Source organism: Ipomoea triloba, chromosome 13, assembly GCF_003576645.1.
Source record: "Ipomoea triloba cultivar NCNSP0323 chromosome 13, ASM357664v1".
Taxonomy (NCBI): domain Eukaryota; kingdom Viridiplantae; phylum Streptophyta; class Magnoliopsida; order Solanales; family Convolvulaceae; genus Ipomoea; species Ipomoea triloba.
In genome coordinates, this window is record NC_044928.1 from 7,267,711 (window position 1) to 7,283,075 (window position 15,365).

A 15,365-nucleotide genomic window follows, 5' to 3' on the forward strand; every position below is an offset into this window, starting at 1 on the left:
TGTTCACAGCAGAATTGATTAAAAAATTTATAATTTATAATTTTGTTTAATTAATATAATTTTATATAATTGTATGTTCATCAATTATTAATATATGTATTTGTGTTAAGTTGAATTTTTTGAGAGATTCAAAATGTGTTTTTAAAGTTATGCCATATTATAAGAGAGAAAACACTTCTAAAGGATACAGATACATTACTGTTGAAGAAATGGGTGCAACATATTTACTAACGGTTGGCCAGAACTCTAGATATTATCATACTCGCGAAACATTTTATTGGCTACACTTTGCTACAAGTAAGAATTTTAACAAAGTGCCACAAGGTCAACACCTGATTCAAAATTGCTAAGTGACAGTTTATCATGGAGGAATGGCCTTAAAGTGCCACAAGATCAGTTTAGTTTATTATTTTTAATAATATTAAATAACTTTACGTATTGGATAACTAATATGTTAAGTATGTGTAGGTAGATACTTTTTAGTGGATTGTAAATTGTAAATTTCCAAACCGACAACAGTTTTTAGCTCCCTATCGAAGTGTACGTTATCATTTTTAAGATTTTGTCAGGCAAAATCGAGAATCTAAAAATAATGTTGAGCTATTCGATCTACGCTTAAATTTTGAAAAAGTTTTAGTCTATCCGCCCTTTTATAAGTTTAACTCATTTGGCCATCAATAACAACCTTTAATCAAAGCAATATTTGAGGCCTCAGATAAGCTCTAAATTAGGACTAAACGCATCTTGAGCAATGGGTATTTTGATGGGAGTTGATGGAGAAATTAAAAGAAAAATGTCAATTTGGACCGGTCCAGAAGTACAAAGAATAATGCTTAGGTTCCCTAAGTGAAAAAAAAAAAGTCTTAATAATGTCATCTCAATCAATAAAATAGTGAAATTAGACCCTAATATAACTTATTTAGTACGCTATTGCTGATCAAGCTAACACGTGACATTCTAAGCTTATGTGGATGCTAAGTGTATCATATATTATTTTATTTTTATAATAAAATAAAAATTAATTTTTTATAAAATAATATTTAATAAAATAAAAATATTTTGAATTTTTATAATTGATGGTTTTATTGGGACCGAGTCCACCATAAACCAAGTATAAGGGTACACAATGCATGAGGGTAAGAAGAAAGCAGCTTTATTACTTGGGGCGCTAGCCCCAAAATAGTACGTACAAAGCCCGAGATATTGGTTCAAAATGACGCCCCAAAGAATACAAATAATAAATACTATAGCCCTAAGGAATTGAATAGGGCCAAAATGGCGGTCCGAATAATAAATAAATAAATATACAAGCTAGGGAACTAATAAATAAAATAGAACTAAATATGTTACCAATAATAAATAAATAAATAAACAAGCTAGGAAACTAATAAATAAAATAGAACTAAATATGTTACCAACAGGATTTGAACCCTAGTGTGCCGACAAGAGAGAGAAGACTCAGACTAATGGATTAGAAGGCGTTTGGTGAGCTAATGGATGCCTTTTAAGGTGAGGGAAGACACCATATTTATATTGTTGTAGGACTCATGGATCATTGACAAATGGACAACATCGGGCTGCCTTCATTCTTGGCTACACACGTGTCCCCTACTACTTAGCTTCCAGTGCACTCCCAGTGGAGCTTCCTGCCTTTTAATACACAAGATCTTTGGTAGCTTGGTTGTTTAGAGCTTGTGATGCTATGTTTGAGGTTGTGGGTTTGAATCTTGTTGGTTGCAATTTCCAGGGCCGGCCCTGGAGCAAGTGCTGGGTGGGCACCTGCCCAGGGCCCATCTCTATAAGGGGGCCCATAGATATATGTATTAGTTTATACCATTATACTTAGTATATTGTATATATTAAAAAAAAAATAATACGATTTATTTTTTTTTTTTCAAAAAACAATACGGTTAATTGTTTGAAACTTGAAAGTCGATTCGAGAAGATGTCTGACTTTTGAAAGCGACTTTTCGATTTTAATAAACCCCACACCCACCGGCCACCGCTTACAACTCACAAGTCACACCAAGCCTTCGTAAAATTCACAGTGCCTTGATTGCCTTCAACCTTCGCAATTGTCTTTGGCCCTTCGCAATTCACAATTCGAAAATAGTAAATCACAGATTCTCAATTGCAAAGCCAAAGGTATTTTAATTTTTAAGTATTTTGATAATTTTTGAATTGGCTATTTGGCTTATTGGGGATTGACGAATTCCCCAAAAACGCCAGAATGCATTATGCATATTATGATTTATGTATATTAAATTATTAATATTAATTTTAATTATATTATATTATGTATAATGTATTGTTGATTTGTTATGTTTAAGAGTTTGGAATAATTAGGAATTTTATTTTGATTGCATAAATTAGGAATTTAGTTTTTGATTGCAGATTAGGTTGTATTGTTTAGGAATCCTAATAGAATTCTAAATTCTAGTTATACTGTTGTTTTAACGTTTAAGAGTTTGGAATAATTAGGAATTTTATTTCTGTTTTAATTCTATTTATAAAATAAAATTGTAAGTTTATTAAGTTTATTATATGCAGGGAATCATGGATTGAAGGTACATGTTTACCGTTGAAAAATTTTTGGTTGACTGATTCGGATTGATTGATTCACCAGTGCCAGGTGCTTTTATTCCTTTTTTTTTTTTTTTATACAATGTTGCCTAAAAAACATTCATCTGGAAGTGAAAAAAGAAAAAAAAGAAAACAAATTGATCAATTAATAGACTCACAAAGAGGAGCTATGAATAAATTTGTTAAAATAGTGGGATCCTCTAATGAGAATTTAGAGAAACCAAACATAGATAATCTTGAACAATCTAATGAAAATTTGAGTAATCAAGATCATATTGATGAGGATATTGGTAATTTGAGTGGACAGGATAATGTAATAAATAATCCTTTAGGTGAACATGAGAATTTATCAAATGAGCATAATGTTGAAAACATATTAGCTTATCGAATATTATTGACGATACCCGTGACTGTAGCATCAGCGGAGCGAAGTTTTTCAAAATTGAAGTTATTGAAAACCTACTTAAGATCTTCAATGTCACAAGAAAGATTGAATGGTTTGGCAATTTTGTGCATTGAGAAGGATATGCTAGAAAATATTAATCTTGATACAATTATCGATGATTTTGCATCGAGTAAAGAAATTTTTTGTAATGATTATTTTTGTATTTAAAAAATTGTTGCAAATTTTCTAATATTATTTCATGTTATTTGATATTATCATTTTTAAATATTATTAAATTTAAATTTTAGTCTGAGGGGCCCTTTTTTTTAATTTCGCCAGAGGCCTATGGAATGTTTGGAACGGCCTTGGCAATTTCTATAATATTTTGCTCTATTCTTCCTTCTTTCCTTGACAAAAAAATGGATACCCCGTTTGAGCCAATACTTTCCCAATGAAATGGGACCCCGAGTTCCATATCCCCTACTTTCAGTCACTCTCGGCCTTCTACACGCCTTAAACCTCCCAATTTAAAAAGTTTTAAACCTCCAAACTCCCAATTTGAAAAGTTCACATTCCGTTAGACAGCTGGTGCTTGGACCATACCACTTCCTCTGCTTGCGGTTCGTCAAGAAGATTTCGCTCGTGTACATTCCCTATATAAAAAGGAAAGAATTTTTTTTGATGGAGGCGTGATGCCTCGTTGGGCCGCCTTCTCTACATGCTGGCCTAGAAGAGATGATTATCGGGCGCCTTCCCTACATGCGGGCCGATGAGCTGCCTTCTTTACATGCAGGCTCCTTGGGCCGCCTTCCCTCCATGCAAGCCCGTATGAAATGGTATAAAAGAACTCATACCAAAGTATAACAACCTCATTCTCAAAAGTTCAACATCAACATCGCATTCACAACGCGCGACAATGTCACATTCTCTAATTTTAAAATTAAATATATATCTAGAGTTTTGAAGACATAGCATATTGACACAAAAATTTATTGTCTATGCTAGTATTTCGAAAATGCCATAGAACACAAAAATATATTTTATACGCTAGCTTTGACAATAGCTTTGACACAAAAATGGTATTTAAAAAAAAAAAAACAAACAAACAAACAAAACTCACACCAAAGTATAACAACCTCATTCTCAAAAGAGCAACATTAACATCACACACTCACAATGTGAGACATTAATGTCACATTCTCTAATTTTAGAATTATATATATATATATATATATATATATATATATATATATATATATATATATATATATATAGCGTTTTGAAGACACAACATATAAACACAAAAATTTATTGCCTATGCTACCATTTTGAAAACACGACATATTGACAAAAAAATTATTGTATATGCTTGCTCAAAAAACTCCAACATATTAACACAAACACATATTGTATATGCTTCTAAAGAATTTTGTGAAATGGTATTTAGAAAAAAAATAATATTAACACCGCATTCACAAAGAGCGACATTAATATCACATTCAAAACGTGACATATTGACACAATAATTTATTGTATATGCTAGCTTTGAAAACCCGACATATTGACACAAAAACTTATTCTATGATGCTAGAAATTTGAAAACACGACATATTGACACAAAAATTAATTGTTTATGCTAGCATTTTGAAAACGTGACAATTGTTTATGATAGCATTATAAAATTAATTGTTTATGCTTGCATTTTGAAAACGTGACAGATTGACAAAAAAAATTAGTGTATATGCTAGCATTTTGAAAATGTAACACATTGACATAGAATGTGCATTGGGTGTGGTTGTCATTTTAAATTTAATTCAGAATGTGGTTGTCATGTTTTCTTACATTCATATTTCAGAATACTTTTAAATAAACAATTTGAAAAGATCAATATTTTTGGAATTCTTCAAAAGAAAAGCAAGGTGGCATGACTTTTAAATCCTACTCTGTTTCCCCTTTGCTTGAATCTTTGTAAGATGTTGTTCAAAGAAGAGTAATGACTATCATGAATTAGCATCTTTGAATATCAAATAATGCAATAAGATGAACTAGCAGCAAGCATTCTATGATAAACACACATTACCAAAAGTAATTATTCAAGCAAATGTAAATTGGTTAGGTTGCATTGTTGCAAAGGATTTAAATCTGAATAGAGCCTAAAATAAGCAGTTGGTCTTGACAAGGAATTCTGATAGCAGATGCTAATCACCCAGACACCCAGTTGATTATAATATTTAGATGTATTTTACATTTTAAAGCACTTGGGATAAATGGAACATGAAATTTTTAGAGTTGGCATGCAGCTAGTAAAAACATATAGTTAAAAACAAACTTCAGCTTTGTTTTGATCTGCCTCACCCTGAGCCAGCTGTTCTGCCAAGTCTGAACACTTCTGTTTCTGAGCTGCAATATCCTCCTGAAGTTTAGATATCTGTTTCTCCAAAGATGAAAAATTTTTCAGGCATTTCTTCGATCTCCCTCTTCGCAGCCTCCATAGAAGTTGTTGCAGATTCTGATGCACTCAGTTTACATGCCTCCATTTCTGCTCTAATTTCAGCATTCTCAGTCTCAAGCTTTCTCACAGCAGAATTGACACGGTTCACTTCACCACTCGGCACAGTAACCCCACCCACTGCTATCAAGCCCAGCGCCGAGAGTCGGGTTAGGGTTTGTGTTCTGGGCAGAATCATGACCTCCCATAAAACAATTCAAAGGCTTGATCCCGGATTCCATGATGGACTTAGATAGCGGACTCCTTTCTACAGCATTGCCTGTGTTGTTATTGCTGCTGGCTGCTGCCCTGCTCCTGCTCCGGGTTCCTCAGACTGAAAATTCAATGCTAAAAGTACTCAAAAAACACAAAACTAACCAAAAAGAAAATTTGAATTTACACGAATTTATACGCTTTACTATTCTTCTTCTTTTTTTTTTTTTGAGTACTGAAGCATAAAGTATTAATATCGCCTCTGATCCATGGCTTCCTATTTGGGAGAGTCAATTCATGTCACTTGACCTTAAGGTTATTGGCGTGTTTTGCTATTTCTAAGTGACATAAATATATAACTAGAAATGATAATTCAACTTCAAAATTATTTTAAAAAAAAACAGTTTGGTTCAAATAACTATGCTAGTTAGAGATATAGCAAAATAGTTATGTTTGATACATGCGTTATGTTAATATTTACTCAGTGTATGTATATTGTGGTATTGTTAATTTGTTATGATGAATATAAAATCAACACCAAGTTGAACATATTGATGAAATATATGACACTGGGTTGGCGTTTAGGGGCTTACTCCATTGCTAAAAGCTAAGGGAGGAATAGTTGGTTAACAAATCGTGTCGATACTTGGGCAAAAGCTATGAAACCCTAAGATGGACAAAAGCGTGCCCATTCGCCATGCAAAGTCGTATTATCAATTGACATTGACATGGATTAACGAATGTTTGTATCATAGGCTATAAGTGTCTATTATAAGTCACCTAATTTTTCCAGGGCTCCATTTTGAGATTGAGTTATTTGCTCAATTCTTCTTTTTTTATGTTTTTCAGATCCAGATGCATATTTAACTAGAAGACATAATTATAAAATCTTAAGGAAAATAAGAATTTATTTAGAAACTCTATGAATAAATAATTAATCAAAAACAACTTCTTGAATATATTATTCAAAAATCAGAATTGTTAAGTCATGCCAATAAAAAAATAAATAGAAATTGGGAAAATAATACGTAATTTTAATTACCTATCAAGAAAATTGAAGAACTTGAGAGTTTGTTTGGTCATGAAAAATTGAAGAATCAATTAAGCGGTCTGTCGTTTGCTTACTGCTGAGAATCTGAGATTTGAGAATTGTCAATTGTGTAGGCAATAAATTAACAATTGTAATAATATATGCTAATCGCTAATTGAGATTTGGGAATTGGGTCTTGTCGTCTTTGGAATTGCCATTCTATCATAGTAACATTCTTAATTCCCTATTTCATGGAGAAATTTCCTAATTAACAATGTTAATTCAATTGGGAATTGAGAACCGTTACGTTAAAGGGATTAGGTAATATATGGCAAATTATGCTGTGGACCTGGGTCCAAAATTATGTCGTTTTTGTCTTTCTTTATCTTTTTTTTTTTAGTAAACATATTGCTGAATATAGAGTTGTCCAAAAATGTGTGAATATAGATGTTTTAAAATGTGAATGTAGAGTATAGAAATCGTGAATGTAGAGTTGTCTAGAAATTTGTGAATGTGGAGGTTTCAAATTGTGAATATGGAGTATAGAAATCGTGAATGTAGAGTTATGCATGTGTGAATCTGTAATAGAGTTAAGAAGTTCTAGCAACTTGTAGCAACTTGTAGCCCTGTAATGTGTGAATATGGAGTTCTCAAGTTGTGAATTTGGAGTATAGGACCTGTGAATATAGAGTTTTGAATGTGTGAATGTGGAGTTTACAAATTGTGAATGTAGAGTATAGTGTATGTGAAGGTAGAGTATAGTTACTAAACATATAATCCTGTAATGTGTGAATGTGGAGTTTACAAATTGTGAATGTAGAGTATAGTGTATGTGAATGTAGACTCAGATCCACCTTGCAAGGTGGACCTGGGTCCACGACATAACAACCCGGTAATATATATTAACAATGTTAATTCGATTGGGAATTGGGAACCTTAGTACCATGTACTTACTAGTTACTACTTAGCCTATACACATAATTTTTTTTTTTAACATGGGGCCCCCAAAATTTGGGGGCCCCGGTGCAAAGCGTTGTGTTAATCCGATTCTGTTGTGTGTTTCTGTATATGGCGTGTGCATTCAGACTAGGGGGTGTGTGCAAATGTGTACAGTCGCACGGGGTGGAACATGCAGGCTATGGGATTTATTTTATGCACAAACTACCATACATACATATACATGGGTAACAGAAATATCACTGCACTTGTTGATTTTAAAATCATAGTGTTAGGGCAGTTATTTTATTCAACGGTTAAAAACACATTTTGTTTATAGTAATGCTTTAAGTAAAAAAAACATATATAAAATTACAACTCTATATTCTACATTTTGGAACAATTCTGACTGTGGTGGTGAGCCAGCTGATTGCACGTTCAGAACACACTCTTTGCGTTTACGTTCTTTTGAGCAGTTAGTTCCTTTGATGATTTTAGGCTCTTACCTGAGCCATTGTTATTACAAACATTTCAGCTAATTGGGCGCAGTTGCACACACTTTCAAACTGATATGCACCCAAAACACTGCCAAAGTCCGCACACACCCCCGACTAAAATGCACACCCCACCACCTCCCACATCAAACACCTCTGACGCACACATACATATATATATGACATTTAATTGCACAAACCAAAACCCGAAACATCACAACATCACCGACCACCAACCACCAGGGCCGGATTTTAGGGCGTGCAAGATGTACTACCTCACAGGGCCCCAAAATTTTGGGGGCCCCTAGTCCAGCCCTAGCTTAATAGTTAGTATATGTATTTGTGATTATATTGGCTCAAAATTAGATTTTTTATATGTTTCTGTTTGCCATTTTTCTTCAATTCACAGTTTATTTATACTTTGATAGAGCCTCACTTAGTTACTAGCACAGGGCCACGCAAATAAAAAAACCGGCCCTGCCAACCACCACCACCAATATGGCATTAAATCATGACCCCAACCCAAAATAATGTAAATAAATCAATCCACATGTGTCACTAACAAATAATGGAAAAGTGCACACCAAATCCACCAACAGCACACACCCACGCTGCAATACACACAGCATACCCTCCCACAGCACAAACCCACCTCTACACCCATAGCACAATAAATTACCACCAGACCCAAAATGTCCAAAGCACACCACACTAACAGGTCCAACAACAAAACAAATTTGCCTAAAAATAAACCTCAAATGCCTATAAAAAATCACCAAACAATAGTTTATGCACACAGCATTGGTTATGTTCGCACACAACATCAACCAATAAACAAAATCATATTGTAATATTAATAAACAATTCACCAACAATCTGAATTCATGCATTCCACCAACAAACCCTAAAGCATCCCCCATCGCACACGACTTGCACACGCCCGTACGGGTGTATCGCACCCAAGCTGCCACTCCCAGACACTCTGGACTGTCACTTGCGTGCCTGCCAGATCAATTAGTTGTTTCGAACAACTGTCGAAAGCTTTCTTGACACATTACGCAGGTAGTATGACGCCTAAAAAGAAGTTCTCAGATTTAGCATGGGTATGTCAAAATAAGGGAGAAAGTTTGTGAAACTTCCTGACAAGGTGGCAGGAGGAAGTCCAAGCGGTCGAAGGAGGATAGGCTGACCAAACGGCGTTGGCTTTCTTTATAGAATCCTTGCACCCAGCCGGACAGTATAGGAAAATGCGTGACGAAAACCCGCGGACATACGCTCAGGCTATTCTAAGACATAAAGTATATTATTCTAACTCATAAAATACATTATTTTACTTCAGAATGTTCATTATTCTAGCACGCGCATGGAGCAAGAAATTTTTTTAACATCAAAATGACTTCATTTTAAACCATAGTCTACACAGTTGTGTGGGCCATCCACACAATAATTTACCTAATTCAATTCCACTAAAACGATCTTTTATGTACTCAATCTGTGAGAATCAAATATTCATACTTTTTTCTTTAATTTATTTATTAAAAAAGAAAAAGAAAAAGAAAAAGAAAAAGAATAAAAAATAAACTTTAAACATTCACCTAAGTTGTCTACATTGATGTTAGATGGGAATTGAAAGGTTTGACCGCACGAGAAGCGGTGATTTGGGAGAAACAAAAAGGATATAAGCAATTAAGCATGGCGCGTTGAAGACAAATGTAACATATTTAACAGCTCTTCATTTCTTGCTAATATGTTCTAGATGGATCTTGTCATACATAATTTTTGTATACAATTTACCTTAATCTCATATGTAGTTCATGAGTTATTACGTAGGAGTATATATAATTGATCCAGTGTACATCCTCGAATAATGACTATAAATTTCATCATAAATTTATTAATAAAAAAAAAAAAGAAACATGTTCATTATTATTATGCCAGTAATGCATGACTTGTCTAGAAGGATGAGTTTGTGTAGTTGCATGACCTCAAGGGTTTTAGAAATACCAAAAACAATAATACATGATTTTTATTTTATTTTTTCTCTTATGTTTAAAATATTTAATTAAGTAGTCTTTATTCTGGGCGCACACTTGAGAACATTATTCCATATATTAATAATGATTATGTGAAGAGTTGTGTTAATTGGATGGTGACAAATCATGCATGAATATGTAAACTCTGATTTTCAGTTTTTTAATGTTCCTCCTATACGCATGTTTTCTCACGGTTGATTCTGATCTATTAGTACAATTTGGTATAAGTTTATCTATTATTTCCTTTTCTTTCTTTAATTTGGAAAAAAATAATGATAATTGGTAAATGATAGTACAAGGCAGGTAAAAGATTGATGTTTCTCATGTCGCCTATAGATATGAGAATTGTATCACTTACAAGCTAATTAAGTTATCGACTCTTTCTGTCTCAATGGGGGAACACTCCCAAACTAATTGCTTTATAATAATTTTGTGGCCTGGCATTGATTTAAATAATAGTTATTATGCCAAACACATTGTGCATGCTCAGATTACCTCTGTGACTCATCAGAGGAAGATCACAAGATTCGGTGGTAGGGTATTGACTCTTTGAACTACAGAAAATAGAGAAAGTATATAACAAACACTACCTTGTAATAGAGCCAATAGTACTAAAAAAAAACTTAATAATAAAAAAAAATATAATAATAATAATAAAAGTAACCATCATCTTTATTTTCACAGTCCAATTCATACAACAGTACACTTACCAAGGCCAAGGGGCCGGGCATATATGTTATATTACTTGATCCAATCAAACCATTACTTAATGCGGTGGTGCTTGCTCATAACTTTCACGGCAAATTGATGTGTGGACCATAATAAAATGTACATTTTTAATGTACTAAATGTACATTATTTTTGTACTGAATGTACATTATTTTTATATTATAAAAATAATATACATTCAGTACAAAAATAATGTACATCCCCTGAATATAATGTACATTATTTTTATACTGAATGTACATTATTTTTATATTGAATGTGCATTATTTGATAGTATGGTCCACACAATAATGATTGAACTTTCACATCCCACAGATAGTATTAAAATTATTTCTTTAATCTTTTCAAAAATCCTAATCAATCATTAGCCTTTTGGCTAGGTAAGGAAAACAAACTTTCAAAAATAGAATTAAAAAAAATAAAAGTAAAGAAAAATAATAATAATAATAACAAACAAACAAAACTCCATTTACCTCCTCATGAGCCTAGGCTGATTCATGAAGTCCAAGATATAATTTAGTAAATAGTGACGGAGTCACTATGGGGCAGTGGGGGCACCTGCCCCCACTCACCCCACCCCCACCCCATATATAGCTTTGTATGTATATATGTATATATATACATGTTTTAGATATAAATATATAAAAACAGATGCAATAAACAAAGTGTTAGCTAGACAAGTTGGTAGAGTTGTGTTTTGCTTTAGCCAAGGTCATGTGTTTGAATCCTATGAGAAGCACAAGTGGTTATTTGAATCTTGTAGCTTCTTTAGAGATTTTTTTTTTTGGTATATATATATATATATAATAGATTAATATGCACAAGATGTTAGGTTGACTAATTGGTAGATGTATTTGGGTTCAATTCCCTTATTGCTTCAAAAAAGTTTTATGAATTTTTTAAATTTGTATATATATATATATATATATATATATATATATATATAATGAGATATGTAATTTATAATTTTTTTTCTATTTGAATTAATTTATCAAATTAATTATGTTTCATATTTTGTTATAAATATTTTTATAAAGTTTTGATGTGCTTTATTTATCGCCTATATCTAACAATATTTATTATTATATTTATTTAAGTATTTCTTCTTTTTTTTTAACTATTTATTTTATTTTAATATTTCGCCCTAACTAGAACAAATTTCTGGATACGTCACTGCTAGTAAAGTCAAAAAATTTGGGTTAACAATTTTTTAAAAAAAATCTTTAATCTAATTACAAACGTTTTGAGTAATATATACCTTTAAAATAGGTGGTGAATGGGTTAAAAAAATGGTTGGAGAAAGAAATAAAAGAATTGAGATAAGAGAGGTTTCTTATTCTATTATCTAATAATGTCTCTTACATGGTTTGCAACATATATAAACAACTAATCAAATAAGAGATGTGTGTGTGTGTGAACCCTCAATCAAGGATTTTAGAGAAAGTTTGGCAATTAGCGAATAGTAGATTGTGTTAATTATTTTAACCAATGAATAATAATAGTTGTTGGATTGTGCACGATAAGAGGTGAAGAGGAAAACAGAAATGCTAACTGAATATTATTGAAGTGAGAGAGTTTGGTTACAGATTGAATGTAGAAGAAGAAGTATGAAGTATTTTATCTGTATTACAAAGGCTACCGGTATATAACGAAGGGAAAGTATGGATGGTGATGAAAGGATTCTAATGCCCTTTTCACTTGTCACCTTTCATCCTCCAACACCCCCCCCCCTAAGCTGAGCATGCAAGTCTTTGTATGCATGCCCAGCTTAGCATGAAAGTGAGAGAGACAAACACAATGAGATCCCTGCTCAATCAACAATGAACTCATCTGCTCAACTATGGCCCTTGGGACCAGTCTAATGGCATCCGATCTCTTCATGATTCTCAGCTTCTTGCAGGTATCAATGAATATCTCCCAAAGAACATCACCAACAAGCATCCAATCGCCATCCTTAACCTCATAAGTGAGAACATATTCAGATTCAAATCCTTCAATTTGCTATCACTTAAAATCTCTTTTCCATGAGCTCCATATTGACCAAGGAAGGGTTTTGTTCCACTAGAGCTGAACAGTGAACCAAAGAAAACAACAAGGATCCTCAGCAGGAAAATTAGTGATACCAGTAAACATTTCTTCAAAATAGTAGCAAAGTGGAAAGCAGCAGAAATCCACTTCTCAACTTTATCCAATATGTCTTTTCTGCTCAGAGACTCTTCTTTTGCTTTCAGTATCTGATTATCCATGTCAGCCAGTAACTCTGTGGGCTCAACATTTCCAGAGTCAATTAGTGACAGTATTTTTTCTCTAGCAGCTTCGGTATCTATCAATCTCAATGTGAGCAAGGGAAAAAATTTCTTCGAGCTCAGTTTGCCTTTTAAAAACAATCTCCTTCATCTTGCTAGCTTTCAACTGATCAAGTCTTTCAACTTCCACTTCAGCCTGCTCAATCACATCTAGAGCAAGAGCACCAGGAATGTTCACATCATCCACTGAAGCTGATATGTTGCAAGTGACATGATCAAACAAACTTCTTTTGTCCCCAGGGGTATCCCTCACAGCTATTGTAGTAGAATATCCCTTGAAAAGTTTTTGGTTCACATCTGCTCCAATACTCAGTAGTTTCCTCACGAGTGCGACATTGCTGTTACGCACAGCCAGGAACAATGCGTGGACGTTGGTCTTAAACTCCTCGTAACCGGCTCGAACTTCGTTGGGAGACTCCTCGCGCAGCACCACCTCCGCCTTGCGCACCTTGAGACACACATCGCCGACGAAGTTGACGTCGACGAAGGAATCGGAATCGTGGAGGCACTTAATCGCCGCTGTTGGACCGTTCTTCCGCTTCATTGCTTCTTCGATGTTTGCAGTTGCAATCTCGATCTCGGATCGAAGCTCTCCAACTCGGTTCTTCAGATCCGAGACTCTTCGCTCTCCTTGCGATTTTTCAGCAGCAAAGTCGCGAATCAGAGTCAGCAGCTGCTTCTTCTTCCTTGTTCGCCGCTGCGGCGACGATACAACGACTACAAGCTCTGCGCTTCTGCTTTACGCGGATCTGCTTCGGGTGAAAATTGTAAATAGAGAACTAATGAGCACTTTACTCAAACTCTGAATAGAAACAGAATCAAACAGAGGATTAATGAGCTCTGCGCTCAATCTCTTCACGGATCTGCTCCATGGAGTACGATTGAAGACGGAAAACTGAGGATTAACGTGCACTTTGCTCGAAATCTCCACGGATATGCTCCGTGAACTGCCGTCTATGCTTGATTGGAAGAGCACTGCGCTCGGATTGAAAGGCGAACTTGCTCCTCTGCGAAGCGAAGATCCTTTGTCGATCTGTCGCTGGAGAAGAAGCTTTGAGGCTTTGAATCCATCGCTATCTCCTACGGCGGACGTTGTTACTCCTCTACGGAGTAATGATCCACTGTGGATCGGTCGCCGGAGAAGAACAAGTGGCTCAGCGTCAGCGGTCTCCAAGCTTCGATTCGCCGGTGTCGAAAGCCGCGTCGGCATGGCTCCCTCACCGGCACTCTGATACCATGTTGGATTGTGCACTGTGTGCACGATGAGAGGTGAAGAGGAAAACAGAAATGCTAACTGAATATTATTGAAGTGAGAGAGTTTGGTTACAGATTGAATGAAGAAGAAGAAGAAGTATGAAGTATGTTATCTGTATTACAAAGACTACTAGTATATAACGAAGGGAAAGTATGGATGGTGATGAAAGGACTCTAATGCCCTTTTCACTTGTCACCTTTCATCCTCCAACAATAGTGGTTTGTAAAAACAGTATTTGATAAATTAATTATTTAATATATTATTAGCGTATAACATGAAATGACATATAAATATATGAATTTATTACTTTATTTATTTAACTGTCTTTACATTATCTTTAATTGAATTTTCATCAAATTATCTACCCCTATAGCCATCAGAAGTTACCCACAATCTAGGCAACCAGGTGTTGCTGCAACTTTTGTCCAGGTCTCACAACAACGCAATCCAGAAATAGCTAAATCGTCTATCAATTCAATATTGATTAGGATCTCTACCAAAAGGGACCACCGATAAGGTATAGTTATATCCTCTTATGATCTTGCCTACCTATTCTATTACTTAATTTTTCAAGCAAGATTTAAACGGTTTATAATTCTATTTACCAGGATGAAGTGGTAATTTCAATGGCAAGATTGATTAACTTGCTCTGAATTTGTAACTTGCTCTGATACAAAATTGTCAAATAAGCGCTTATCACAAAGCTAAAAGGTATAGTAGTGAATTCACAATTTATTTCATTATATTTGCGTAGCAGTCAACGCCATGTTTTGATAGCATGATACTGAATTCGGTCCTTCAAACCTCCGCACAACACTATTCATGATATTTTGTAAACATTGGAGAAGTCTTACAATTTTCCTCACATGTACCACCCAGACACTTGGCACTTGTTTATCATTCATTCATTATT

The 15,365-nt window shown here is 34.3% G+C and overlaps 1 protein-coding gene across 1 annotated transcript; it reads right to left on the reverse strand.

The window, feature by feature from the left end:
• Positions 1–13,198: 13,198 nt before the first annotated feature.
• LOC116001120 (65-kDa microtubule-associated protein 1-like) lies at positions 13,199–14,407 on the reverse strand. The gene is made up of 2 exons (XM_031241014.1): positions 14,022–14,407; positions 13,199–13,931 (listed from the first exon to the last, which is right to left on the reverse strand). The coding sequence occupies exons 1-2, from the start codon at positions 14,405–14,407 to the stop codon at positions 13,199–13,201; spliced, it is 1,119 nt and encodes a 372-aa protein (XP_031096874.1).
• Positions 14,408–15,365: the final 958 nt, after the last annotated feature.